This window comes from Hyaena hyaena, unplaced genomic scaffold, assembly GCF_003009895.1.
Source record: "Hyaena hyaena isolate Hyena2069 unplaced genomic scaffold, ASM300989v1 scaffold_35, whole genome shotgun sequence".
NCBI classification, from domain to species: domain Eukaryota; kingdom Metazoa; phylum Chordata; class Mammalia; order Carnivora; family Hyaenidae; genus Hyaena; species Hyaena hyaena.
In genome coordinates this window covers 5,668,606-5,696,520 of record NW_024080667.1, presented here as the reverse complement: position 1 = coordinate 5,696,520, position 27,915 = coordinate 5,668,606, and the positions used below count along the sequence as shown (strand labels likewise).

The 27,915-nt window shown below is 54.3% G+C and overlaps 2 protein-coding genes across 9 annotated transcripts in view; both read left to right on the top strand.

Moving 5' to 3' along the window:
- The window catches only part of KIF17 (kinesin family member 17), a 40,954-nt gene extending 23,948 nt beyond the window's left edge, over positions 1 to 17,006 (top strand). The window contains exons 9-17 of one of the 8 annotated variants that reach the window (XM_039229087.1): positions 247 to 399; positions 991 to 1,077; positions 2,185 to 2,396; positions 3,758 to 3,983; positions 11,461 to 11,719; positions 12,719 to 12,786; positions 15,318 to 15,438; positions 16,277 to 16,414; positions 16,721 to 17,006. In XM_039229087.1, the coding sequence (XP_039085018.1) occupies positions 247 to 399; positions 991 to 1,077; positions 2,185 to 2,396; positions 3,758 to 3,983; positions 11,461 to 11,719; positions 12,719 to 12,786; positions 15,318 to 15,438; positions 16,277 to 16,414; positions 16,721 to 16,839 (1,383 nt within the window). In that variant the 3' untranslated portion in view covers positions 16,840 to 17,006. Of the gene's footprint in view, positions 1 to 246; positions 400 to 990; positions 1,078 to 2,184; positions 2,397 to 3,757; positions 3,984 to 11,460; positions 11,720 to 12,715; positions 12,787 to 15,317; positions 15,439 to 16,276 lie in introns of all 8 variants that reach the window. The other 7 variants (XM_039229088.1, XM_039229086.1, XM_039229092.1 and 4 more) reach the window with 7 other exon arrangements.
- Positions 17,007 to 19,332: 2,326 nt separating this feature from the next.
- Positions 19,333 to 27,892, top strand: DDOST (dolichyl-diphosphooligosaccharide--protein glycosyltransferase non-catalytic subunit). The gene is made up of 11 exons (XM_039228983.1): positions 19,333 to 19,533; positions 19,745 to 19,855; positions 24,155 to 24,241; positions 24,992 to 25,095; positions 25,231 to 25,325; positions 25,615 to 25,708; positions 25,915 to 26,063; positions 26,432 to 26,579; positions 27,040 to 27,160; positions 27,267 to 27,373; positions 27,466 to 27,892. Exons 1-11 carry the CDS (start codon positions 19,374 to 19,376, stop codon positions 27,613 to 27,615), a joined length of 1,326 nt encoding a protein of 441 aa, XP_039084914.1. The 5' UTR covers positions 19,333 to 19,373; the 3' UTR covers positions 27,616 to 27,892.
- Positions 27,893 to 27,915: the final 23 nt, after the last annotated feature.

Genomic DNA, 27,915 nt, shown 5'->3' with positions numbered 1-27,915 from the left:
TGGGTGGAGCTCAGCTGGGGACACATAGGTCACCAGGCACGTGCAGATGTCTCACCTCTGCTGCCCTGGTGCCACCGCCGCCGCTGACTCTGCAGTGGCTCTGGCTTGGCGGCCGGCCTGCGGGCTCCAGTGTCCAGGGCCCCGGGAGGGGAGAAGCTCTGTCTCGGGCTCTGCACACTGGGGGGCGGAGGGCAGGAGGGATGGAGGCAGGAGGCTCTGCCAGGTGTGCACCTGTTCTGCTGACAGAGGGATACCCGTTTTGGGGATGTGCTGAGTTGCCATGGTTACGCTGAGCTGCCAGCCCAGAAAGAGCCTGCCCTTGTGCAGAGAGCCCGCCCAGCCCTCGTGTGGGAAGGCAGCTGCAGTTCAGGGACCCCCGCCCCCTGCCCTGGGGGTCTGGTGGGGCCGCTCTCCCAGCCTGCCCCTTTGTCTTGTCCGATGCCTTCTCCCCTTTCCATCCCCTGCGATGTTTTACTTTCTCTTCCTCTTCTCTCCCTTTTGTCCTTTTTCCTTTTTGTTCTTTTTCCTTTCCTGCATGCGCATGTGCGTGTGTGTGTGTGTGTGCATGCGTGCAAAGAACGCAGGCCTTTGAGGCAGGCAGACCCAGGTTAAATCCCAGCCCCACCGCTCACTCAGTTGTGCAACCTTGGGCAGTCACCTTTCTGGGCCTTGGTTTCCCCTTCTGTAAAATGAGGATGCTGATGTGAGCTTCACCGGAGATAGTGCAAGCAGGGAGCACAGGGGAGAATACTCCCTCCCCCTTTCTCTCTTCCTCATTCTCTCATCTCCTCGCCCCTGCTCCCTATCTGTCTCCTTAGCTGTGATAGGAGGAGGTGGGGGCTTGATGAGGCGTGGGGCTGGGGGCGTGGGGTACTGAGGGAGGTCAGGGAGCGGAGGATGATTCTGGCCCACTGTCCCTCTCCGCTCCCCCCCCCCCCCCCCCCCCCCCCCCCCCCCCCCCCCCCCCCCCCCCCGCCGGCCTTCTGCAAGCACCCCTCCCTGATGGATCTGCTGGGGCCTGATGGGGATGACGTTAGGTCTGAAGCCAAGATGGCTGACTACCTTCTGCTCAAGACTGTGAGTTCCTCCCTGGGCCAGACCCTCAGGTGGGGGGAGGAACTCCAGGAGCCTGGGTCTTCCCGTGACACTCTGGGCCTCAGTGTCATCATCCACAAAACAGGAACCATGACCCCAGCCCTCGCTCAGCTTATCAGAGATGGCCTGTGTACAAATGGAGAAACCGTCCTCTTATTATTGATGTGATTAAGAGGCCACCACTCGGCAATTTTCTGACTTCCCTTGGCCTGAGGAGCTCATCTGAAGCACGGAGGCCCAGTGTGTGCTGAGGGCGAGGGCTGCGGGCAGGGGCCGGGGTCCCCCGGGCGCTGGCAGGGACTGCCCAGGTCCCGTTTTGAACACTGCTGCTCTCAGACCCCCCCACCCTTTTCTCTTCTGCTTAAGAATCACAAAAGGCCACAGGGAATGAGGGGAAGGCTTTAAATCTGCCCACATGTCGAGAGAGAAAAATATCTGGCAGCCTCCGGACAGGGTCACTGGGTAGGAGCTGGTACACTTCAGGTTCTCAGTAGATGCAAGGCAGGGTGGCCAGGGGAGCCCTGGCTGTAAGGTGACATTGACATGGGACCCGAGCAGGAAGAAGGTGCCAAGGGCAGAGCATCGAGCCAGGGGGATGGCATGTGCCAAAGTCCTGTGGCTGGGAAGATCTTGACTTTCTCAGCAATGGGAAAATGAAGCCAGAGAAGCAGCAGGGGGAGAGGCAGGGGGAGGGGGAGGGGAGGCAGAGGGGGAGGCAGTGAGAGGCACGGAGGGTACCTGAAGGCTGTGGAAGAAGCTGGATTTAACTGCAAATGCACTGTGAATCTGTAATGGGTTCTATTCAGGAAAGAGCTGGGACTGATACGTATTTGGAGAAAATTGCCTGGCTACCACGGAGAGCCTGGGCCTTCAGGTGGAGGAGAGTGAGATGGAGACTGTTTCAGGATGTTGGACGAAATGGTGGCAGTAGGAACCCAACTGGACGCATAACTGGGTGCCTCCAAGCCAGAAGTGATCCATCCCAGACCGTGAGGGGCCCACACGCCCCCACCTGGAATTGAGGCCGCAGTGAGCTTGGGTGCAGGGGCCGGCCCCTCAGCCTTCACCTTGGTTTCTCTTTGTGCTCAGGAGGTTGACCGGGGCCCAGAAATGGCCAAGGAGGTGGTGTCGGCAGCAGAGCCTGGCATAGGGGCCGAGGCTGAGGCCCAGGTGGCCTCGGAGGCTCAACCTCAGCCCTTGCTGGTCATGACAAATATGAGAAGGGATGGTGTGGGCATGGAGGTGGCGGTGCTGACCGACGACCTGCTGCCCGTTGTGGACCAGCAGCAAGTGCTTGCCCGGTAAGTGCTGCTTGGGGCTGTCAGGACCCCGTAGCAGGACAGGACAGAGCTGTGCCCTGGACTTGGGGATGGATCTATCCAGATCCGGGGCTGGAGAGGCCCCAATCCTCTGTCCAGGAGCAGAGGGACAGGGATGGTGCTGATCAGTGGGGTGGGCAGGGCTCTGCTCAGGGAGCCGATGGGCACCCCCAGACTCCATCAGGCACCTGCTCCAGGAGAAAGGGAAGGGATTGAGTCTGCCTGGCATCCACAGGGCCTGGCCGTCAGGTTTCAGGGATCCCAGGGCAGGGTGATGCAGGTGCTCCTCAGCTCCCAGAGAGCCTCCGGTGCCCTCCTGATGCCAGACCTGCTCACCCTAGGGACCAGCCACCCCAAATTCCCTCAGATGCTGCCTGCCTGGGGAGCGGGGATTTTTTTCTTCATTCTATGCAGATCACTTCACATTTCTGAGCCTTGGTTCTCACTTCTGTAAACGCAAATAACCTCTGTGACAAAGTCAGCACCATGGTCAGGGGCTCAGCCTCCTAGTGGTGGTAGATTTTGTCCCATAGTCCATGGTTCAGCTGTGAACTGAGCAGCAGCTATGTGCTGGGCACCAGGTCTCAAGGAAAAATGAGCTCCTGACTTGGCCTTCAAGGCGCTCACGGTCTGGGGGCGGGGAGACAGATACCCAGGTCCAGGGAGAGCCAGCTTCCGTAGCAACGAGCAGCAAGTGGGTTGTGCAGTCGACTGGCCTCGGTTCCTTCCACCTCCACCACTACCTCCTGTTACCACCTGGGTCCCACTTAAACCTCCCTGTGCCTCAGCTTCTCAGCTACAAAATGCTGATAGTAGGAGCTCCAGCTTGAGAAGCTCATCATGAGGGTCCAATGAGACAGTGCCTGCAGAGACCCAGCAGTGGTGCCCGAGGAAACACACAGCACCTGTGGCCGTGTTCAGGGTGTGGTCTGGGGTATCGTCAGGGAAGGCTGCTTCTGTTTCTTCGAGTAGTTTGCTTAGTGACACTCAAGTGAGGTTTGCAGGACAGATGCCTCAGGGTGGCGTTTGGGATACAGGGCACAGCCCAGATAGCACTGCTGTGCCAGGCGGAAAATGTGGGCTCTGGGAGGCCGCTGGCGGGTGGCGGGTGGGTTGGCTCTGCATCCGCAGGGAGATTCTCACCCATCCTGTCGTGCAGTTGAGCGCACAGGCTTGGACTTGGGCAGATCTGCCTGGAGCCCTGGTTCGGACCCGGGCCAGAGTCAGAGCCTGCGGCTGTCTGCGCGAGGGGTTGTTGCACAGACCCCACAGCGACCTGCAGGACAGCCAGGGCGCGGGGATGGCCACCCACGGTCACGTGTGCTTGCTTCTCCGTGCGGCAGTTTGCAGCTGCTGGAGCAGCAGGTGGTTGGCGGGGAGCAGGCCAAGAACAAGGACCTGAGGGAGAAGCACAAGCGCAGGAAGCGATATGCGGACGAGCGCAAGAAGCAGCTGGTGGCCGCCCTGCAGAACTCGGACGACGGCGACTGGGTGCTGCTCAACGTCTATGACTCCATCCAGGAGGAGGTGCGCGCCAAGAGCAAGCTGCTCGAGAAGATGCAGAGGAAGGTGAGGCCCCGGCCCCGCCCGCCTCCCCCTCCGCACCCAGGTGGCCCAGGTGACGCTAGGCGGGCGTTCGTAGTTCCCGCCTGGCCGGAAGTGGGCGTGTCTCAGCTGTGGGCGGGGGGCGCGGGGGGGGGGGGCAGTGTGTGTGACTCAGCAGGGAGTCCATCATCAGCAGGGAGTCCATCATCAGCAGGGAGTCGGGCAGAACAGCGCCCGTGAGAGTGCCCGCGACAGGTACTCGGGGAGCCTGGCTCCGTTTTTATTTTCTCATTGTTTTAAAGGTTTTTTATTTATTTGAAGACACAGAGCATGAGTGGGGGAGGGGCAGAGAGAGAGAATCCCAGGCAGGCTCCGAACTGTCAGCACAGAGCCCGATGGGGGGCTCGAACTCACAAACCATGACCTCCTGACCTGAGCCGAAACCAAGAGTTGGACAGGTACCTGACTGAGCCACCACGCACTCCTTTTTCATTTTGATCGAAGTATAAACATACACATCGCAAACGTGCAACTTAATTCAATTATTTCCACAAAGTGGATGTGCCCATGAACCCAGCCCCCAGATCGAGGAACTGAGAGCATTAAGAAAACCTCAGAAGCTCCCGGGGCCACCTTGGGTGGGGGGCAGGGGGGTTCTCATGGAGGCAGTGACTTCTGAGGTGGGACCTGAGCATTAAGAAAGGCCGGGCCCTGTCGTGTGTCGTGACCTGAAGGAAGAGCCTTCCAGGCCGAGAGAGGGGCCAGTGCCGAGCATGTTAGCAGCTGCAGGAACACAGGAGGTGAATGTGACTGAGCGCAGGGAGTGAGGACAGGACCCAGGAGGATGAGCTGGCACCTGCTTCTCTCAGCACCCTCGGGTGCCCCGGGCCCCCTCACGTGCCCCCTCGGCCGTCTGCAGGGCTGTCCCTCGTCCCCACCCACACCACCAACTGAAGGATCTCAGCAGTGGAGGCTGATGCTTTTCTCTCTTTGAACCTCTGTAGTTTTTAAATTTTCTTGGCTATTTTCGTGCTTTTTATTTTTATTTTTTTTTAAGTTTATTTATAGAGAGAGGAGAGAGAAAAAAAAAACACAAGTGAGGGAGGAGCAGAGAGAGACAGAGAGAGAGAGAGAATCCCACATGGGCTCCACACTGTCAGCACAGAACCCGAAGAGAGGGTTGAACTCACAAATCGTGAGATCGTGAGCTGAGTCAAAGTCGGACGCTGAACCCACTGAACCACCCCGATGCCCCCCCCCCACTTGACCCTTTTTATGTTTTCAGCCAAATCTGTTCTTCCAAGGATATCTTGAATTTGGTCTACGTACCTCAGTTTTGTTTTGTGTTTTTTTTTTTAATTCTTTCTGGAGTTCTGTTAATGTCTCATTTTACATCTTCTTCGCTTTTTCGTCCATTTCCACTGTAAGTGTTTGGATTGCTGGCTTGAAATGTCCCTATGTGTGAATTTAAGGAGATTTTGTTCCAATTGGGATGCTGGGGTACATTTTGGTTCCGCGTGCTTGTGTTTTAGGGAGGGGATTTTCTTCTGCTGAAATGCTTTGATTTTTGTTTTCTGTTTCTTATAGTACCTTTGCTTAGCTACTTCTGCTCTTTCCTGCTTAGTTTGCAATGTCTTGTGTTTTCTGCACTCTGGGGACCAGCAAGCAGGAAGCAGAGGGGAAGGTTCGGGCAGCTGGCTAGGTTTGCTCAGTCGATAGCGCCCTCTTCTGTTCAGATAGTGAAGTGCAGTGTTGAATAGACTTCGTCCCCTATTGCTGCGGTAGCTCGCATAGCACCACAGACAGAGTTGCCTAAAAGAACAGCTCTGTGGGTCAGCATCCAGCTCTGGCATGGCTGGCTCTTCTGCTTAGAATTCCAGAAGGCTGCAGTCAAGGTGTTGGCAGGGTCAGTTTCCTTCTGGAGGCTCTAGGGAAGAATCTGTTTCTAGGGCATCTGTTGACAGGATTCTGTCCTATGTGGTTGTAGGACTGAGGTTCCCATTTCCTTGCTGGCTGCCCGCTGGGGGTCATTCTGTTTCTAGAAGCTGCCTGCCTTTCCCAGCTCATGGCCCCCCTGAAGGACAGCCAGGGCCAGCCCCTCCCAGACCTCAGCTCTCTCACTCTACCCTTGTCTCCTTCGTCTGAAGCATCACTTCTAAGGCCTGTTCTCTGCCCGGCTCTCTGTTCCCCTTCTGCAAGGCCTGTGTGGTTACACTGGCTTCACCAGATGGTCCAGGGTAATCTCCCTGGCTTGAAGTCAACCAAGTAATGACCTTAATTCCATCTGCAAAGTCCTTTTCACCGTGTAAGATAATATATTCACGGGGACACCTGGGTGGCTCAGTCGGTTAAGTGTCCGACTTCAGCTCAGGTCATGATCTCACAGTTCATGGGTTTGAGCCCTTGCATTGAGCTCGCCACTGTCAGTGAAGAGCCCGCTTCAGATCCTCTCTCTTCCTCTCTCTCTCTCTGTCCCTCCCCCACTCATTCTCTCTCTCTCTCTCTCTGTCTCCCTCTCTCTCTCTCTCAAAAATAAGTAAACATTAAAAAAAAAAAAAAAAAAGATAACATACTCAGAAGCATGCACCAAGGGTTGGAAATTCCAAAAGTTCACTCTGACTTTTGGGTTCTATTTCTCTCCCTCTCTCTCCGTGGGAGGGGTCAGTGTGTCTTTTGTGATTTTCTCTTATTTCTGCAGGACTTTTAACTTCCCCCTCCAGGGGCCTCCCACCTGTAAGCAGCCTCCAGAAGCAATGCCTTGCAGAGACTAACCCCTCAGTCTCTACAGAGACTTGCAGAGACTCCATCTGGTAGAGTCTGACCCACATTCCAGTCTCTTCCATCGGTTTCGCAGCATCAGATCCATTGTTTGGTATTTTCCCACTCAGAATGGGGCTTTCTCGCTTGGGGAGTGATTTTATCTGCCTTCCATCACCCTGCCTTCCCCCTCCCACACTTTCCTGGGTGCTTTCCCCTCCTCCCTGCTGTGGGGTGGGCCCACAAGCTGTCTGCTGGGCTTCCGGTATTTCAAAGCTGCTGGTGTTCTCTGTGTTTGGATCAGTAGGTTTTATTTTCTCTCTGTTCAGTATTGTTTTGAAGGGCCTGTCTGGAGAGATTCAGGTTTATCCCTGTCGTTATCCCCAGGTATCCAGAACATATTTTTTAATGTTAAAAAAATTTATTTATGAGAGAGAGAGAGAGAGAGAGAATCCCAAGCAGGCTCTGTGCTGTCAGTGCAGAGCCCGATGCGGGGCTCGAACCCACAAACCACAAGATCATGACCTGAGCCGAAATCAAGAGTTGGATGCTTAACAGAATGAGCCATCCAGGCCCCCACTTTTGTTTTCTTAATATAGGCAAATACGTGTGTGTGCCAATCTGCTGCCCTTACACATACATACCCTCCCCCTTCCTAGATAAAGACACTCACCTCTCCCTAGTCCTTTTCACATGATGATCCACCCTGGAGGTCACTCAGCAGCAGGATCTAGGAATAGTCCTTTCCTTTTTACTGCTGCATGCTGCCCATCGTGAGGGTGCGTCATTGCTTATTCCAGCAGCCCCCTCACCTCTCTTTTTTTAGAATGTTTACTTATTTTTGAGAGAGTAACAGAGTGAGAGCAGGGGAGGGGCAGAGAGAGAGGGAGACACAGAATCCGAAGCAGGCTCCAGGCTCTGAGCTGTCAGCACAGAGCCCGACGCGGGGCTTGAACCCAGGAACCGTGAGATCATGACCTGAGCCGAAGTCGGACGCTTAACCAACTGAGCCACCCAGGCGCCCCTCCAACAGCCCTCTCTTGAGGGACATTTGGATTGTCTTCCAGCTTTTGCCAGGAAAAAGTGCTCTGCAGTGAGTAATCAGCACACACTGCTTTTGTATTTGCGGTAGGTTTACTTTGGAATCAATTCCTCCAGCTGGAGTCAGTTGCTGAGATGGAGAGGAAATGCATATGTGACTTCCGGTAGCTACTGCCAACTTCTCCTCCCTGCAGGTGACTCCCTTTGTGGTTCCACGAGTCTGTACCAGTGTGCTTTCTCACGGGCTCGGCAATGCATGTTTCTCTCACTGTCGAGCCAGGCTGGCCATTCCCTCCTATGTTTTAGGGACGGCTGCGGTTCTGAACTGGGCTCTTTTGCTCATTTCCCCCTCAGCAAATGCTGCTTCCTTTCCTTCTCCACTCCTAGAAGCTCTTTACAGCAGGAGTATTGTAGTTTATACTGGGGATATTCATATTCCTTGGTCGGTGACCAATTTCTTCCTCTGTGATATAAGTTAGAAACATTTTTGTTCTGATTTCATTTGTCTTTTTACTATGCTTTATGGTTTTTTTGCCCTGCAAAAGTCTTTTTTTTTTTTTTAAGTTTTACTCTGTCAAATTAATTGACATTTTATTATCACATATAGATTCTGAGTCACCATTGGGGAAGTTCATTTATGTTCCCTTCTAGAACGTGTATAGTTTCGGGGCGCCTGGGTGGCTTAGTTGGTTAAGCATCCGACTTTCGCTTAGGTCATGATCTCGCGGTTCGTGGGTTCGAGCCCCGCGTCGGGCTCTGTGCTGACTGCCAGCTCGGAGCCTGGAGCCTGTTTCAGTCTGTGACTCCCTCTCTCTCTCTGACCCTCCCCTGCTCACGCTGTCTCTCTCTCTCTCTCCTAGAAATAAATAAAACATTAAAAAAATTAAAAAAAAAAAAAAACGTGTATAGTTTCTTTCTTTCTTTTTTACATTTAAATCTCCGATCCACTTGGAATTCATCCTGATGCATGTGTGGGGAGCTGATTCAATAGGAGGTGTTCCGGGTTGCTCTCCAGTTTTCCCAGCGCCATATTTTGAAAAGTCTGTTTATTCTCCACTGACTTCAGCTGCTGCCTTTATCGTATGCTAACGTAAGCACTTAGGTGTATCTCTGATTTTTTTTTTTTATTTATTTCTGGGAGAGAGAGAGACAGCGTGAGCAGGGGAGGGTCAGAGAGAGAGGGAGTCACAGAATCTGAAACAGCTCCAGGCTCCGAGCTGGCAGTCAGCACAGAGCCCGACGCGGGGCTCGAACCCACGAACCGCGAGATCATGACCCAAGCAAAAGTCGGACGCCCAACCGACTAAGCCACCCAGGCGCCCCTCTGATTTTCTATTCATTTCTCTTGTTTTGTCCATTCATGTACAAGTGCCAGCCACTTTATTCATAGTAATTCAGGGGCTTTATAATATGTTTTGTCATTTCACAGGACTAATCCTCTGTCAGATTTTCTTTTCTATCCTGGATATCCTTTCTTGTTTTTTTTTTCCCCCAAATGAACTATATGAACAATTGAGCTAGTGCAAAAGAAAAGGGGGAGAGAAACAAAGACAAAAATTGATGGAACTTTTGGAGGAATCATAATTTATAAATTAGCATGAGGGTATTGATACCCTTATGAGGTTGGATTTTCATGTTCAGGAACATGGTATGTCTTCTGTTAGTTCAGATCAATTTTTGTGTCACTCAAGAGTGTTTTATAAATTTCCTCACATAGGTTTTGAATGTAATCTTGTTAATTTCACACCTATTTTTTTTATTTGTATTTTTTTAAATTTGCTTTCCTCTGTGGGTTATCCTCTTCCATTATGTCTTCTCACTGGATTTTATTTGTAAAGTGAAGACTAGGGGTTTAAAAAGTATCTTTTACAAGTCATTGTGAAATAGAAGGGAATACCTCCTAACATTCTGTAGGACCAATGTCACGTGATAACAAAACCATACAAAGACATAACAAGAAAACTACAGATTAATATTTCTTATGAATACAGACACAAAATGCTCCACAAAATTCTAGCAAACCAAATCCAACAACATGTGAAAAAGATTGTACATCCCACCAAAGGAGGATTTATCTAGGAATGCAAGGTTGGTTTAGTATCCAAAACTCATTTAACACAAGACACCATACCAATAGAATAAACAACAACAGCCATATGATCATCTTAGTAGATGCAGAAGAAGCATTTGGAAAAAAATCAACATCTGTTATTATAAAAACATTCAGGAAACTAGGACTAGAAGGAAACTTCTTCATTCAGATAAAAGGCATCTATGAAAAATCCACAGAAAACATCGTACTCAATGGTGAAAGACTTAATGCCTTCCGCCTAAGGTCAGAAAGAAGACAAGGATGTCTGCTCTCACCACTTCTATTTAACATTGGGCTGAAGGGTCTAGCCAGGTCACTTAGGCAAGAAAGTGAAATAAAAGTCATTGAGTCTGGAAAGGAACAGGTACAAAGATTTCTGTTTGCAGATGACATCATCTTAGGTAGAAAATCCTAAGGAATCCACTAAAAAAACCCCAAAAAACACCTAACTACTTCAGCAAGGTTGCAGGATACAATATTAATAAGCAAAAAGCAGTTATATTTCTACATACTCGCAATGAACAATCTGCAAATAAAATTAAGAAAACAATTCCATTTACAACACATCAAAAAGAATAAAATACTTAGGAATAAATTTTAAAAAGAAGTGCAAAACTATATGCTAAAAATTAGCAAACACTGTTGAAAGAAAGAATAAATGGAAAGATATCCCATGTTCATGGATTAGAAGACTTAATATATTTTTTAAAGTTTATTTCTTTGTTTTGAGAGGGAGAGAGACAGAGCATACAAGTGGGGAGTGGGAGGGGCAGAGAGAGAGGGGGGAGAGAGAGAATCCCAAGCAGGTTCTGCACTGCCAGTATAGAGCCTGATGCAGGGCTCGAACCCGTGAACCATGAGATCACGACCTGAGCAGAAATCAAGAGTCAGATGATTACCCAACCACCCAGGCACCCCACGAAATGGAGCATTAATTGCCCACCTGCGTTCTACCAAGCATCCTCTGCTTTCAACTGGTTACATGTGATGACCCATGAATTTGAAACATCCTCTTTACTAATCAAACTGTATCTGCTCTTTAAGGAAACAGACTGTGCACCCAGGAGTCTTGGGGCTCTGGGAGAGCATGGTTATAGTTGCAGCTGGGAGTCACCTGTGACCAGGGCAGGAGATCACAAAAGTCTGGAATCCATAGTCAAATCAGGGTGTGTCTGACTCTTAAGCCAATGTCTGTCACATTGTAACTTGATTGTGGCAGTGGGAGAGCACACACTGAGTCTGAGAATTTGCGTCTCCACTCCCCTTAGGAAAAGGCTTTAAACAATTCTCTGAGATCTTTTAGCATGTGGTGACCCCAGTGTTACATGTGGAGCCTTCTAAGAGGCTCCTAGATAAAATGCATTTGTGTGGGATCGTCCCCAAGGGCTGGCATGGGGGGCTGAGGAGCAAGTTCTTTTCCTGTTTCCTGCAGGGGTGTGGACACAGTAGGTGCTCATCTAGTGCTGGTGGAGAGACGGGAGGAGGGCGCCGGTGGATGAGGCGAACAGATGCCTGAGGCTGGAGGCTCAGGCAGTGGGTGCGGAGGGTGGACACCTGGTAAAATGGCTTGCTGTCCTCCCCGCTCGCGACTGTCCCCCCCCTTGCTTTCAGCTTCGGGCAGCGGAGGTGGAGATCAAAGACCTGCAGTCGGAGTTTGAGCTGGAGAAGATCGATTACCTGGCCACCATCCGCCGGCAGGAGCGGGACTCCATGCTTCTGCAGCAGCTCCTGGAGCAGGTGCAGCCTCTCATCCGCCGCGACTGTAACTACAGCAACCTGGAAAAGATCAGGCGCGAGGCCTGTTGGGATGAGGACAATGGCTTCTGGAAGCTCCCTGAGCCCATCATGGTGAAAACCAGCCTCCCAGTAGGTCAGGCGCTTGGCTGTCCCCTCGATCCTCCCCGCAGTTTGCCCTCCTGCTGGCTGTGGGTGCAGCGGGCCCGAGGCCCGGGCTCCAAAGCGGTGGGGGCCTGAGACAGAAGTCATGTGGGTTGGAATTTCGGCTCCACCACTCCCTGTGTCACCCCTTTGGGACTCAGTGTCCTCATCTGTGAAATGGGGTTTAGTAACTGCACCTTCCGTAGAGATTGCTGGGTGGCTTGACCCGTGTTAATGCCCGTAAAACCCTCTCAGCGCCATGCCTGGCACGTGCCGAGTGTGTGGTACATTTTATCACCATGACCATCATGACCATCCCCCCAAACCCTGTGGAGGACAAGGATTTTACATTTCAGGAGACAGAAGCTCAGAGTGAATTACTTAGCCGGAGTCCCAGGCAGAGCAGGGAGTTGCAGGACTGGGGATAGGACCGGGCCGTTCAGAGTTTCAGGCCTGGTTCGCCTTTTGCTTTTGCCACTGACTTCCTGTGTGACGTTATGAAGGTCACTTTTGTCTCTGGGCCTTGGTCACACAGGAGGGGCTGCTGAAGGTGGTCGGGAAGGCCCCTCCACCTCCGCCGCATCTCAGTAAGGTCAGACTCTCAGTGCTCTTTCTCCGGCCTCAGAGCTGGGAGCACTCAGTCTTGTGTCCCCTCCCCCCGGTCAGAGAATGTTCTTTCAGGTCCTGCATCCTTGATGCTTACGGATGGCACTGACACTACCCCCGCCCGAGGGCCGGCCAGCTCCATTGCCCAGGGTTCCCCTGCCCCCACCGGCCTGCTGCGTTTTCTAGAAGCAGGGGAATGGCTGCTTTGACATCTGAGCCCTCCTGTTGTCTGTTTTCCAAAGTCCTCCCATGGCTCAGGGCTGGGAAGCGTAACCCCCCCGGCCCCAGGCCTGAGCCAGGCCTGACCTGCCAGCGTGGGCATGTGCTGCCGCCCACCCTGTCCAGACCAGGCAGCAGTGACTTCAGCTTTCATTTCTCATAGCAGTTCCAACAGGGCCACAGAACAAGGCCGTCCGCAAAACCTCTGCCGCAGACAATGGTGAAGCAGGCATGGTAAGGCCGTGGGGGCGGTGGCGGGCAAGGGGTGGGGAGCGGGCAGGGCTTCGTCCCCATCCTGCACTGGGTCACTGTTACCATAGGGCACTGGGCTGTTGCTTTCCTCCCTCGGTCCTTGGATCTAATGTCAGCACTGGATTGTAGAACTTGTGGCTGATCTTGACCTTGTGTCCAAGTTAACTGTTCCCTTGGTATATAGATATCCTATATCTTAAATTTAAACCCTTAGTACATGTGGCTTGGTCACTTCATGGCTGAGATGGAGAACCTGCTTATGGAAGAGAAATCTATTGTTTGAGAATCGGCGAGACCATGAATTCCTTTTTTCTTTAAAAAAATTTTTAATGTTTATTTTTAAGAGAGAGAGAGAAAGCAGGGGAGGGTCAGAGAGAGATGGAGACACAGAATCGGAAGCAGGCTCCAGGTTCTGAGCTGTCAGCACAGAGCCCGACGCGGGGCTCAAACCCATGAACCGTGAGATCATGACCTGAGCTGAAGTCAGACGCTTAACCGACCGAGCCACCCGGGCGCCCCTAGACCATGAGGTTCTTGATCCGGGCAGGGTGTTAATGTGTGAGAGCTCCCTATTCCAGGATTTCTCTAGAGGCTTGTGGGAGTCCTGGACCAGCAGTCATTTCTGTCTTGCTGGTCTGACAGGGTCGGGACGGTCCGAGCCCTAGTACCCGCTTTTCTTTCTTTACCCGTTGTTTTCCTGGCAGAGCACCAGGGGGTGTTAATTGCTTCGAGCTGGAAAATGGTTTGCACTCGCAGCTGTAAATGTATTCACTCTTTTAATTTATGTAAGATTTTTGTACACAATTCTCAATTCTTCAAGAGATGACAACAAATTTTGGTTTTCTACTGTCACGTGCTTGCATTGGGCCCCAGCAACGTCACAGTGTGAGGAACAAGCGCTGCAGTGTTTTAAAAAAAAAAAAAAAAAAGGACCTAAGCAGGAGGCTGAGCCTGGATCCTTTGTATGTAACTCTGTGGGCCCCCAGACCCTGCACTGCCCTCATTCAAAGGCACTTATGGCCCCAAGAGACCGGAAGGAAAGTAGGTGGTTCAAGGCAGCCCGTCCTGCTGGTGAAGGACAGAACCTTTGTCTTCAGTCCCGGAGGCCAGGCAGTACATTCCGGTTCCCTGGACCCTCGCTGGTGTCCTGGGATCAAAGGGCCCCCAGGGATCCATGAAACACTACTTGGGATTCTAAAGTCACTCTATTCTCATATCGCCCATGTTGTGTATGACCACAGAAATATACGTCCTCAAAGCAGAGGTCAGAAAACCTTCCGGTAAAGCACCACACTTTCCTGTGTGTTTCTCCACCTCTCGGTTCTGCTTCCCTTGGAATGCTGGCTTCAGACGCAGGCAGGCTTTCGCTGCGTGGCCGGCAAGATGGCTGCTGGCAATTGGCGCTCCAAGGGGAAGAGACCCAGTCTCCTACCCCCTCTTCACCAACACTTGTGGGAAGATTCTGATCAGCTCTGCTTGGGTGAGGGGTCTGCTCTTGGACCAGTGACTATGTCCAGAAGATATAAATATATTTTTAATGTTTATTTTTTGAGAGAGAGAATGCTCGCACACAAGTAGGGGAGGAGGAGAGAGAGGAGGCAGAGAATCCCAAGCAGGCTTCACGCTGTCAGCACAGAGCCCGACACGGGGCTTGAACCCACGAACTGTGAGATCATGACCTGAGCTGAAGCCGTATTCTCAACCGACTGAGCCACCCAGGTGCTCCTGGGAGATGTAGTTTTTTGGTTTTTTTTTAAGTTTATTTATTTTGAACTGCAGCGCTTGTTCCTCACACTGTGACGTTGCTAGGGCCTAATGCACTCACGTGACAGTAGAAAACCAAAATGAGCAAGCAAGTAACTGGAGGAGGGGCAGAGAGAGGGAGAGAGAGAATCCCAAGCAGGCTCTGCACTGTCAGCATAGAGCCCGACGCAGGGCTTGAACCCATGACCCATGAGACCATGGCCCGAGCCGAAATCAAGAATTGGACGCTTAACCGACTGAGCCCCCCAGGTGCCCCTGGAAGATGTAGTTCTATGACTGGTTCAGTCTGGGTCACATGCCCAGTTGTGCAGTGAGGGGGTGGACGAGAGGGCGCGGTGGTGTGAGGACACTCTGAATGATCGCCGGAGCAGGGCCATGCCAAGGAGGAGAAGGGTAGCCCCTGAAGGAAGAGATTCAGGCTGAGGAAAATAAGCCCATTATAGCGGTGAAAAATCAGTCCTTGGTGATACAAGGTTGGACCAAGGGTACTGTATTACCTATTCTGTGAATGTGCCGTGGTGGGTTTGGGCTATGGTACTGCCCTTGCCCCTGACGGAGAACAAGGCACCTCCCATGCCAAGAAGCTCCCATGGATCTGTGGCTGGAGCTGTGACTCTCCTGCCCTGAGCTGCCCGGACCCCACCCCAGCACCCCAGGTGAGGCTCAGGGCAGCCCCCAGCCCCCTACGCTTGTGGAGCTAAGAACTGTACAAACAAGGGGTCTTGACCCACGAGGATCTGGAATCTCAGCAGGAGGAAGACCGATACAAGCTGATGCTGAGTCGCAGTGACAGTGAAAACATCGCCAGTAATTACTTCCGGTCCAAGCGGGCCAGCCAGATCCTCAGCACGGATCTCATGAAGAGCCTCAGTGAGTGCCCCGCCCGCCCGCTGTCCTCCAGCCGCTCCCCGGGGGAGCCCCTCCTGGTCCTCTGCCCACTGGGAGGGGCATGTTGGGTGGACTGGAGCCAGGCCTGGGTTGAAAACCCTTTCCCTTCTCTGAGCCTCAGTTTCCTCAGCTGTACACTGAGGAGGCTATACCTACTTCTCGGGGTTAGATGAGATGATGTGGGGAAGCGACCCGTCCAGGGCCTGGCACGTAGCACGTGTGTGTATATGTAGTATACGTGCCCTGGCCCGTGTCGCACGGGTCCGGCTCAGCCGCTCACTGGCTTCTGCAGGTGCCGGTATGGTGGCTTTCTCCCACTGAGCCAAAGGGGGCAGACAGGGCCACAGAGGTGAAACATTTTTAAAGGCAAGAATTGCAGATCACTTTGTTCTTTCATTCCGGGAACCAAAATCAAAGACCACAGAGTGTCTAATAAGGTATCAATGAAAAGCAAATCTCAGTCCTACCTTGAGGCTACTGAAGAGGTGGAGTCTGGTAGAGTTGAGGAACAGGAGGGGAAAATGGCACAGGAAACAAATGAACATCACATGGGGACCCGGTGTTGTGTCCGTGTCGCAGATGAGGAAACTGAGGCTCCGAGAGAAGTCGCTCCCCAAGGTTGGGCTCTGAACACAGGCTTGTCTGGTTCGAGATCCCAGGCTGCCTCAGTCGGAGCCTTTCACACTCCACACTCCTGGCCCAGAGCCTTGCGGGGTGGGGGGGGGGCCAGCCAGGGACCAGGCCTCCGGCTGGGTGGGGCGGGTGGGGCTCCCCTCCCTGTGTCCCTGGCTTACCTGCTCCCCTGCTCCCTTCTCCACAGCCCATCGCAGCTCGCCTCCTGGCCGCAGCTCCCCACTCAGCAACACGTCGGCCATCGTGCCCACGCAGGCGCCCGAAATGCCCCAGCCCCGGCCCTTCCGCCTTGAGTCCCTCGACATCCCCTTCACCAAGGCCAAGCGTAAGAAAAGCAAAAGCAGCTTTGGCAGTGAGCCTCTGTGAACTTGGCCTCCTGCCGCTGCCCTGCCTTTGAGCTTTCGTGAGACTGCCAGGGCAGCCCCAGCCAGGCCTCCTCCCGCCTGCCCCCACCATGTCCAGGAGCCCATGGGGACCCTTGCCCTGGGAAGAGCTTTCCCTTCCCTGTTACCCAGAGAGCCGCCTCTGCCCCGACTGTCAGCACTTGGGAAGCTGCCCCCCCCACCCCCCCGCAGAGGTGCTCTCCGGGCTGTCCGCGCCTTGCCAGTGTTCTGCCTGCTCACTGCCACAGCCCGCCAGTTCCTCTGTGCCTCGATGGGCTCCGAAACCTCAAGACTTTCACCAGCAGCCCCGACAGAAGTGGGGGGCAACCTCCGCATGGATCAAGGACAGTATCTTGGCGATGGATGATTGTGCCTCCACCAGGCCCCCTCCCCTTGCCTTCCTGGGGAAGCCGGGCAGCGTGGGCACAGGAGTCGTGGAGCAGCTGTGCCCCTCTGTCCCCTCCCAGCCAGTCTGTGGCCTAGAGGAGGCTGCCTCACATGAAGCTGCCCCAATAAACTACCTTTTACCCATGAGCTCCCCTTCCCTCGACCCTCTGACAGTGTCACTGGGGCCCCTCCAGCCTGGCCTTCACAGGAAAGCTCTTTCTGGAGCAGGGTTTCTTTGTTCTTTTTTTTTTTTTCTTAAATTCTTTTTAAAGTATTTCTTTATTTTTGAGAGAGAGAGAGAGAGAGTGAGCAAGGGAGAGGCAGAGAGAGAGAGAGGGAGAAAGAAAATCCCAAGCAGGCTCCACACTGTCAGTACAGAGCCCGACGCGGAGCTCAGACTCATGAACTGTGAGATCATGACCCGAGAAATCAGAGAGTTGGACGCTAAACCGCAGGGGCCCCTGGAGCAGGGTTTCTTAACTACCCGATGCCTTTAAAACAAATGGGCTTCAGGGATTCTGCAGCTCCCCGCACTCAGGAGGACAAGCACATTTTTCTGGGGAGAGCATCTGAACTGCCATTAGGTTTTCAGAGGATCCGTGACTCGGGAAAGCAGAGCTCTTGTTTTGGGAAATAGAGGTGGTGTCTTGCGGTAGCCCAGAAAAAGGCCAGGTTTTGATAGTTCTCAGGGGCTGTGCTGGAACTGGATGCTCTGACGTGGCCAGAAATGAACCCAGGTGACCCCAGTGACGGAGGATACACCCTTCCCTTTGCTCACTGTATCCCAGGCCTGCCCTGTGGGAGGGCCCCACAATCTCAGGGAAGGGTCTTGGCTTTGGGTTGAGGATGGGCCTCATTGCACTCTGGGCCCCATCTGTGAGAAGGGGAAACACCTGCCTCCCAGGGGAATCGTGAAAGTTAAATGAGAGCGTATGTGATGGTCCTGGTACATAGCAGGTGCTCTGCATTAGTCCCCCTCATTGGTTATCCTGTGTATTTTGCATTAGTTACTGTGATGGGTCCCACAAGCCATATCCCTGGGCGAGGGAGCTCATGCCCTGGTGCTCTGGTAACTGGAGATGAGGCTAACCAGAGGCAGGCTGCAGTACACACACTCAGAGGAAGAAAGATCAGGTCTTTAGGGGGAACGAAGTGTCCTTGTGAAGGGTGGGGCTACCATAAAGGACACAGAGTATCCTGGGAGGCTTAAGATGGGAATGGCCGGGGTGGGGGTGGGGTCTCCTGGTAGAGCTGTATGAGCAAAAGCCAATGGGGAAGCTGAGTGTGTTAAAGGCTGGAGATTTGCTGCATGGAAGCCCTGAGCAGAGCCAGAGAAGAGGAGGTTTCGGTGGAGACCTGAGAGTGAGGAGCCTCAGGTGGCCCGAGCTGCGGCAGATTCCTAAGCTACCGACAGGCACCATCAGGTCCGAGAGTTCAAGGTGAACTGACATAGCATTGATGAGGAAGGGCAGGAGGGCTGGGCTGGGGACCCAGGGTGGAGGTGAGGCTTAACTGTCAGAAGAGCCAGCAGAGATGGAGAGGAGGTAGACTGAGTTACGGGGAGGGAGGGGAGGTTTTGACTTTGGCCCCCACAGTCTTGGTTTGGTGCCCATTTGCCCCAGGATTGTGGCTGGGACCCAGAGAGCAGTTAAAGCCTTGGAGCTACTTTTACTTAGACCCGTGGTGGGGCTGAGGTGAGCCAGGTGGCCTCCATTAATTTAGAAGCCAGCATTACTTGTGGGGGTGCTGAGCCTCACTCTGCACGAAGGGCTTCAAAGCCTGCCCCTGAGCTCTCAAGAGCTCAGGCTTTTCCAGAGCCACGCAGGTAAGTGGGGGGTCTGAGCCTCGCTATGATTTCTATTTCCAGCCTAGGAAAGTGGCCTGGAGAGAAGTGAAATGCCGCAGCAGCAGGGGTAGTGAGAGGCGGAGCTGAGAAATGAACCCAGCTACAGCGTTTTCACCAGCACGCCAGCTGGCCGCCTATCCAGCTGCCTCCAGTGTGGGCCACCAGGCCTGGCAGGTCAGGCCCGGCCCCTGGGCCCGTTAGTGGCAGGAGATTCAAAGTGCCCTATCCGTGATCTTAATTTTCCAATCCCCTCCTCCCCGGAGTCGGCGGTGGAGCCTCCTTTCTAGTACCGAGTCCGGGAGGGACTAGCTGGCCCGATGAGGAGGCGGGATCTGGGCTCCCGGCGGGTGTCCGAACTGGGCAGAGCCCAAGGTCGTGCGGCCTTGTTGATTGGGTGCGGCCGCAGAGCTGTCTTTCTAGGATTGGGCGTTTTCCTTTGGGAGGCGGGACCTCACGCCTCTTCCACCAATAGGATTCAGCGATTCCGCCTCCAACCGGGGCACTTCCGGCGGTGCTCCCGGCTCTTCTCCCGCGCAGCAGCGCCTCTGGATCCCCGGTCACAGTATACCCGGATCGCTTCCGGGTGTTACACCAAGTCCGCGAGCTGCGATTGGGCAGCGTAGACGGGGCACTTCCGGTGCCCGGGTGCTTGGGTTCTCCGCAGGCGGATGAAAATGGAGCCCGGCGCCGCCGCCCGCGATTGCTCTCTCCTGTGGCTGCTGCTGCCCTTGCTGGGCTCGGTCTGCGCTAGCGGTCCTCGCACCTTGGTGCTGCTGGACAACCTCAACCTGCGGGAGACGCACTCGCTTTTCTTCCGAAGCCTGAAGGGTGAGACCGGGGCCCGAGGGGGCGGTGGGGGACAGTTGGCTTGGAAAGGCTCCCGAGCCCGAGGGCAGCGACCACCCTCCCTCCCCCTTGCTTTTCCACGAGGGGGACTGCGAGCTCTGGCCTGTCGCTTGCGGGGGCGGGCGTCACCCTTGCAGCGGTGGTTTCCCTTGGCGTGCCGTCTGCCTCAGCTCCCTGTTTTCTTCTCGCCCAGACAGAGCCTTTGAACTCACGTTCAAGACCGCAGATGACCCCAGCCTGTCCCTCATTAAGTACGGGGAGTTCCTCTATGACAATCTCATCATCTTCTCCCCTTCGGTGGAAGGTAAGTGCTGCGCGTCGCTCCCAGAACTGGGCTTCAAGGCCCAGGGCTGATCGCTTTCTTCTGGATCTTGTGCATTTTCTGGGTCATGGCATGGGTCACCAGCCACGGGCATTACTGCTGCCGGGGAAGAGGAGAATGCTCACTTCTAACCTGGGCCCGGGAAGGAGCGTCCTTTCTTACAGACACAGCTGAGGGTTGTGGGGTCAGGTGTTGCACAGACCATGGAACCGCAGGCCTTGCTGCTTGAGAAGGGGGTTTCCCTATAAAGGGCCTGGTAGAAAGTTGGAGAACCGACCCCCTGCTCCCCACCGTGGGCTTGTGTGGATAGGGGAAATGGCATGCTCTTAATACAGTTTGCCTCCAGAGGCCTCCTGATGGTTGATCCTGTGAACTCAGATGGATTCCCAGTTTCACAGCTGAAAAAGAACATTAGCGATCATCTAGCCCAGCCCCCTACATGAGGCTGACTGGGCACTTCCGGGGACTAGTGGAGGGCTGGTCATGCACAGAATGGTGTCTTCCCCGCGTCATCCGGCTGGTACTTCAGTATTCCTGTGACAGCTTCCAGGTTGTGCTCAGGTGGACGGGGAGGTCCTGCAGAAGGAAGGAAGCTATGGGCAGGCAGCCCCGGGGCGAGGGGGGGGAGGGGTTGAGCTAGGCTCTCTTGTTGGGAAGGTCAGAGAGCCTAAACCGTGTTTCTCCAATCTTAGTCATTTTTGTACCTCCTTCCTGATTTCGCCATATTCCATATCACCCCGTTAATAATGACTTAATACTTTCTTTAAATTGACCCCTTTTTTTAAAAAAGCATAACATCATTTAAAAAGGAAGCCACTAAAGTTGGAAAGCCAGGATCCTCACGTCTCAGTAGAAGGAATTGTCGATAGAACAAGGAGCTGTAAGCTCTCAGCAGCCTCTGTTGCATGATCCAGGCATTGAGCCTGTGGGTTCCACGTAAAGGAAATTTGCAAATGTTAGAGAAGTGTTAAGATCAGTATCAAACAAAGATACTCTCTCTGGTGGAACAAGCTTGAAAAATCATTGGAAAGGGAAGAAGTCTCTCTGAGCTTCAGTGTTGTTTAAAGCCCTGCCTCACCCCACTGTCCCACCCTCTCTGTCCCTAGCGGAATAAGCCTCATAGGCGTGTGTGTGCTGGTGGGGGCGGGCGTTCAGGGTAAGAGTTTGGCCCTGGCTCCAAGGGCCCTTCTGTGGTACTGTGACCCCTGGTAGCCCTCTCAGGTGTGAGAATCCTGCTTCCTTCTCCATGGATCCTTGGGTTCCTCGTGGGCTCTGGGATTAGGAAGCTCTCAAGTCACGTGCAGTGATGGTCACAGAAGAATGATCCTGAAAAACCAGGGTCCTGTTTCCTGTTGTACAGATGAGCACATGGGCTCCGGAAGGCGGAAGGGTTGCCTAGATTCCAGCCTAGGTGGCTCTGTCTTGCAGCCAGTCTTGAAACCTTCTAGGGTGTTCTCTCCTCCCTAGAAGGAGTCCTCAACAGTGGCACTTCTTGACATGTTGGACTGGATAATTCTCTGTGGTAGGGACTGCCTTGGGCACTGGAGGATGCTTACCAGCACTCTGCCTCTACCCACCGGATGCCAGGAGCCACCTCCCCACATTGTAAAAACCAGAAACATCTCCAGACATTGCCCTTCGGGGCAAAATTGCCCCTGGTTGGGAACCACTGTCCACTGTATTCTAGCAGGAGCTAGAATTGTCTAAGCCTCTGCCTGGCCTCTCTGCAGGAGGGTGGGTAGATGGCTTTCTGGATGTAGTAACGTCCCCAGATACAAGGTGTCCTGTCCATGCCTCAAGGTAAGGGAAGTTGCTTTTTTGTCTTTTTCTGAAAACTAACCCTCAGAAAAGAGGGCCATTCTCACAGTTACATCTTTACAAAGTCCTGTTATGGACTCATTTCCGACTCCCTGATGGATGTGTAATGGACAGACTTCTGTATCCAGTCTCTGCACACGGCACTTCCCTCCTTCCAGTTGCTCGGGCCAGCAATCTTGGGGTTGTCCTTAGCACCCCTCTCTCTCACACCCCATGGCTTGTCAGTCATCGGCCCTGCTGACTTTGCCTTCAGAATAGGACTGAAAGCCCACCTGGTCTCTCTCCCTCCCCCCTCCCCCCTCTCTTCCCCCCTCCCCCCTCTCCCCCTCTCTCCCCCCTCTCTTCCTCCCCTCCTCCTCTCCCCCCTCTCTCCCCCTCTCTCCCCCCTCTCTCCCCTCTCTCTTCCTCCCCCCTCTCTTCCTCCCTCTCTTCCTCCCCCCTCTCTTCCCCCCTCTCTTCCCCCCCTCTCTTCTCCCCCTCTCTCTTCTCCCCCTCTCTCTTCCCCCCCTCTCTTCCCCCCTTCTCTCTTCCCTCCATTCTTCACTGCCTAGATTACCACAGTGGCCTTCTAACCCACTGCTCTGCTTCCACCCTAGTCCTCTGGACCCGATTCTCCCCCCAGCTCCCAAATTATCCTTTAAAACTGTAAATCAGGGCATGGGGGTGTCCTGCTCAAAAGCCTCCAGCGGCCCCTCTTTATGGCCAACCTCACAGGGCCTGTAAAGCCTTGTGAGCTGCCCTTTCTGCTTCAACATGGCCGCATTTGCTTTTGCTCTCCCCGCCTTGCTCCAGCTCAGCCACACTGGGCTCCTTGCTGGGACAGGCTCACCTGCCTGGGGACCTCTCCCCTGTCATCCTTGATGCCCCCTGTGCTGCCCAGCTCACTCTCACACCTCAAGTGCTTGTTGCCCAGGTCTTCCCTGACCAACCTTTACGTAACAGCGTCCCCCCTCCCGCCCTTTCCCCCTTTTTGTCTTCTCTGCACACAAGAACTAATGTTCACTTAATGACCACGTGAATTCCTGAGCACTCCCTCCATTACTTTATGTTCGACCTCAGGTGTACTTTGGGAAGGATTCTTGGTCTGGTTCTGGATGCTTGTGATAACCAGATAGATTGATGGCAGAAGAATACCATCTCATAAGTACCAATGTTGGAAGTTAATGAGCCTTTTTGGTGGTCACTTTTTTTTTTTAATTTTTAAATGTTTATTATTATTTTTTAATATTTATTTCTAGGAGAGAGAGAGAGAGGAGAGACAGCGTGAGCAGGGGAGGGTCAGAGAGAGAGGGAGTCACAGACTCTGAAACAGGCTCCAGGCTCCGAGCTGGCAGTCAGCACAGAGCCCGACGCGGGGCTCGAACCCACGAACCGCGAGATCATGACCCAAGCGAAAGTCGGATGCTCAACCGACTGAGCCACCCAGGCGCCCCTGTTTTATTTATTTTTGAGAGAGAGATAGAGACAGCGTGAGTAGGAGAGAGAGGGAGTCACAGAATTCGAAGACAGGCTTCAGGCGCTGAGCTAGCTGTCAGCAGAGCCTGATGTGGGGCTCAAACCCATGAACTGTGAGATCATGACCTGAGCCGAAGTCGGACGCTTAACTGACTGAGCCACCCAGGCGCCCCGGTGGTCACTTTAATAAAAGTAGTTTACAGATTGGTCCTGTTACGGTTCTTGGATCTAAATCTGTAGGATTAATAAGGGAAAAAACTGCATCTTGGCAAATGAGTACCAGTAGTGTCAAGTGGCCACGTCTTCCTCAGACTCTGGAGCACTCTATTTTTTAATTTTTTTTAATTTTAATTTTTTATTTTAACGTTTATTTATTTTTGAGACCGAGACAGAGCACAAGCTGGGGAGGGGCAGAGAGAGAGGGAGACACAGAATCTGAAACAGGCTCCAGGCTCTGAGCTGTCAGCACAGAGCCCGATGTGGGGCTTGAACCCACGGACCGCGAGATCATGACCTGAGCCGAAGTTGGACCCTCAACTGACTGAGCCACCCAGGTGCCCCTGTCTCAGACAGTTTAGGTGGATGTGAAATTGATGGGCTCTGGAAAACTGTGTTAGTGCCGAGTGACTCTCGTGAAGACAGAGATACTCACATGAAAGGCGCAGGTGAGCAGTTTGAATGAAGTTGTATCATGAACTGTCAGTGGGAAAATGCAGCATTTCTGACATGTGTTTTGTATGTGACTTGAGATGTATGTGAGTAACCTGACATCTGTCATTGGTAGGTGTTGGGCTGTGTCCTCCATACTTCCGTAAGTTAAAGTTTATGAATTTGTCATTACTGTTGGATCTTCGCTTTGGGAAAACGGGGGCATCTATGGTAGACGTGTCTCTCGTTCTGGGCCTCCAGGGGGCTACTGGGGAATGGATGGTGGCTAGTCTGTGGCCCACTGTCCCACCCAAATGTCAGAGGATCCGTCTGGGTCGCTGAGTCTGGTGCTTCTTTCAGATTTTGGAGGCAACATCAACGTGGAGACCATCAGTACCTTTATTGACGGCGGCGGCAGTGTCCTGGTAGCTGCCAGCTCAGACATCGGTGAGTGTCGCCTGGGGAGGTCTGTCTCCAGGAAGCTTGGCAAACTCTACAAATGGAAGCTGCCAGATTGGCATTCACCGGGTGGGCCATGGTTGGGGGGTGAGGGAACTAGAGCCATTCAGCGCCTCCTGTGCTTCCCTGTCACCAGCACTGGGGAGACGGGGGGGCCTTTTAAGGGCTGGGAGCCCTGGTTTTTCCCAGTTTGGTTTTCCCTTTGGGTGTGTGTTGGCGGGCCTTCCCTTACAGAAAGAAGACACACTGGGGCTGGCTACTTGGGCAGACCCCAGAGCGATTCGACAGATTATTTTTGTTTTGTTCCCTATTTTGGAAATGTTCAACGCTACCGGGAAGTAGGGAGAGAGCAGTGTGGGGCCTGCACGTGTGTCACGCGGCTCCGACCGGCAGCGACACCTGGCCAGTGTTGACAGACTGGGGTGAGGCGGAGGAGAGCAGCCCTCTGAGGCCAGGCTCTTTCAGGTCCAGTCTGCCTCAGGTTAAGACTTTGCCTCAGTGATGGTTTTTGTGCATTTGTGGGCACAGGGTTCTCTGTTAGCGATTCAGGTTCTGCCCTGCAGCCAGAAACCCGTGCTGGTGTCCGGCAGTCCCGCTGGGGCTGCGCACAGCCTGGGGAAGGGGAAGGGCCCTGGGGGTGCTGGCAGAGGGTGGGTCACCAGGAGGCCAGGGGAGCGGCGCTGCTGGGCCCAGGGCCCACCTTAAGGGCTGAGCCAGGCATTTCTCGGGTCTGTGCAGGTGACCCTCTTCGAGAGCTGGGCAGTGAGTGTGGGATCGAGTTCGATGAGGAGAAAACAGCTGTCATTGACCATCACAACTACGACATCTCAGACCTTGGCCAGGTAATCAGGCTCGTTACTTTCCAGGTTTGGGGCCCTTCCACCAAGGCACAGCCTGGAAACTGAGAGGGGCTGGGGGTCGGGGTCCCCCTGGCATGGAGGTGCCTTTTCCTGACCCCCGTCTCCCTTCTGCTGCAGCATACGCTCATCGTGGCTGACCCCGAGAACCTGCTGAAGGCCCCAACCATTGTCGGGAGATCATCTCTGAACCCCATCCTCTTTCGAGGTGTTGGGTGAGGGAGCAGGCACAGGGTGCTAGAAACCTGGGGAGGGCGTGAAACTAACCCACCCTTCACGATTGGGGGCGGGGGGCATTCCCTCCCCAGAGGATGGGGTGAGATTAATTTAGGACACTCAGAGTCAAACTTCATTGTTGCAGTGAGAGGAGAGCTGGTGGTGTGGCAGGCGTGCGGCTGTTGAGAAAGCCCGACTCGTCTCAGTGAAGAAGTGGCCCTTCAGGACCCCAGGTCCTTGAGCTCAGTTCTCAGGGCCCGTGTTGGGTGTTCTCTCTCCTTTCTGCAGGATGGTGGCCGATCCCGACAATCCTTTGGTGTTGGACATCCTGACGGGCTCCTCCACATCTTACTCCTTCTTCCCGGATAAACCTATCACCCAGGTGGGGGGCCTTCACAGCCTTTAGGCCTCCAGGTCCTGGGCCCGGGGGCAGAGGAAGGGGGGTGGCACACGTTGTGGAGGCTGGTGAAGGGGAGGTTGCGGGGAGCAGGAAGGGGCGGAGGCAGTGGGGCCTGACGTCCAGCCTGCTGTCCCCTTGCCCGTCCTTCCCCCGGGCTCTCCGGGCTAACGGCCGTCTGTCGTTCCCAGTACCCGCACGCGGTGGGGAAGAACACGCTGCTCATTGCGGGGCTCCAGGCCAGGAACAACGCCCGGGTCGTCTTCAGCGGCTCCCTGGACTTCTTCAGCGATGCCTTCTTCAACTCGGCGGTGCAGAAGGCCGCGCCCGGCTCCCAGAGGTGAGCGCTGGCGGCTCGGGCGGGTGGGCTGGGGCTGGGAAGGGAGGAGCCTTCCAGCTGGAGGTGAAGTGTCGGAGGCTGGGCGTCGTTAGGTTGAAGACTTAGCTGCCGTGTTGTTGGCATCCAGACTTTTCAAGGTAGGGACGGCTTGTCTGGAGATGTTTCGGTGATTGCAGTTGTGCGGGTGGCGCCCGAAGCACCACCACCTGGCCTCTCTTCCTGTCCCCTTTAAGCACAATACCTAGATATGTGTGGTCTCCAGGCAGAAACTAGCTTCAGGCGGTTCATCTCCGTGGAGCGTGACGGTCGGGCACCGCTGCGACGAAGCTGGCTCAGGTCCCCTGGCCTCCTGTCTGCCCCTCCCGCAGGTATTCCCAGACGGGCAACTACGAGCTAGCCGTGGCCCTCTCCCGCTGGGTGTTCAAGGAGGAGGGTGTCCTCCGTGTGGGGCCCGTGTCCCACCATCGGGTGGGTGAGACCGCCCCACCCAACGCCTACACCGTCACTGACCTAGTGGTAAGAGCGCCTTGGAGCAGGAGGGGGCCCTGGGGTTCGGGCCAGGTTGCTTTAGCTCAGAAGCATTTGTTGGATATTTAGTGGCCTAAATAAGGATGGACGAATTAATCTCCTAAGAGAGCGTAGGTGCAGAGAGCTTGGTGCACAAGCCCGTGTCTAAAGAGACCTTCCGACGAGGTGGGGGTGTTGCCGTGGAGGCTCAGGAGCGGGAGGACTTCCCCGGTGCGTTCTGCTGGGGGCAGAGGGGGGGTCCCTAGCAGTGCCCGGCCTGCTCGTGAGTGGAGCGGTCTGGGTGCAGACGTCGGTGGTCCAGGGACGAGGTGCAGAGGGGCGTTAGCAGGCTGGGTAGGGGGCTTCTGCCAGGGTCACAAGGGATCCGGTGCTGCTCTGAGTCGGGGGGGGGGGGGGGGGGGGGGGGGGGGGGAGCGAACGCCCCCGGCTGACCAGCCTGTTGTCTCAGGAGTACAGCATCGTCATTGAGCAGCTCTCCAATGGCAGATGGGTCCCTTTTGATGGTGATGACATCCAGCTGGAGTTTGTCCGCATCGATCCTTTCGTGAGGACCTTCTTGAAGAAGAAAGGCAAGTACAGTCTCGCGAGGGACAGCAGCAGGGCCACCGTCCGCAGTGCTTGCTCTTGCGAGGCTAACGGAGAAACCGCTCCTGGGGGCCTCGGCTCCCCCCGCAGGTGGCAAATACAGCGTCCAGTTCAAGTTGCCTGACGTGTACGGAGTGTTCCAGTTTAAAGTGGATTACAACCGGCTGGGCTACACGCACTTACAGTCTTCCACTCAGGTGAGCCAAAGTCCCGGCCCCCCAGTCGGCCGGAGCAGGCCACTCGCCAGGGCTGCCGAGCCGCTGGACCTGCCCCTTCTGCTGTGTCGCAGGTGTCGGTGAGGCCGCTGCAGCACACGCAGTACGAGCGCTTCATCCCGTCTGCCTACCCGTACTACGCCAGCGCCTTCTCCATGATGCTCGGCCTCTTCCTCTTCAGCACCGTCTTCTTGCACATGAAGGAGAAGGAGAAGTCCGACTGAGCGCCGGGGCCCTGGGGCGCCTTGCAGCGTGCCGATGGGGGTGATGTAGGGTTGGGTCGTCTTTTTATGGTGGTGTGTGAGTTTCGTTCCGTGTTTTTGTTTTTTGAAGCCGTGGGACAATGGCAGAGCCTTACCTCAGTGGGAGATGCGGCACTGAGTACCGGGGGGGGGAGGGGGGGTGATTTTTACGTGTTTTTCCACCTGATGCTAAGTGGTATTTTTCATATGTGGTCACTCTCATTTCTAAGATAAAAAGAAACCTTGCCCTCCAACCTCATCTGGCTCTGGTGTGCTTTACTG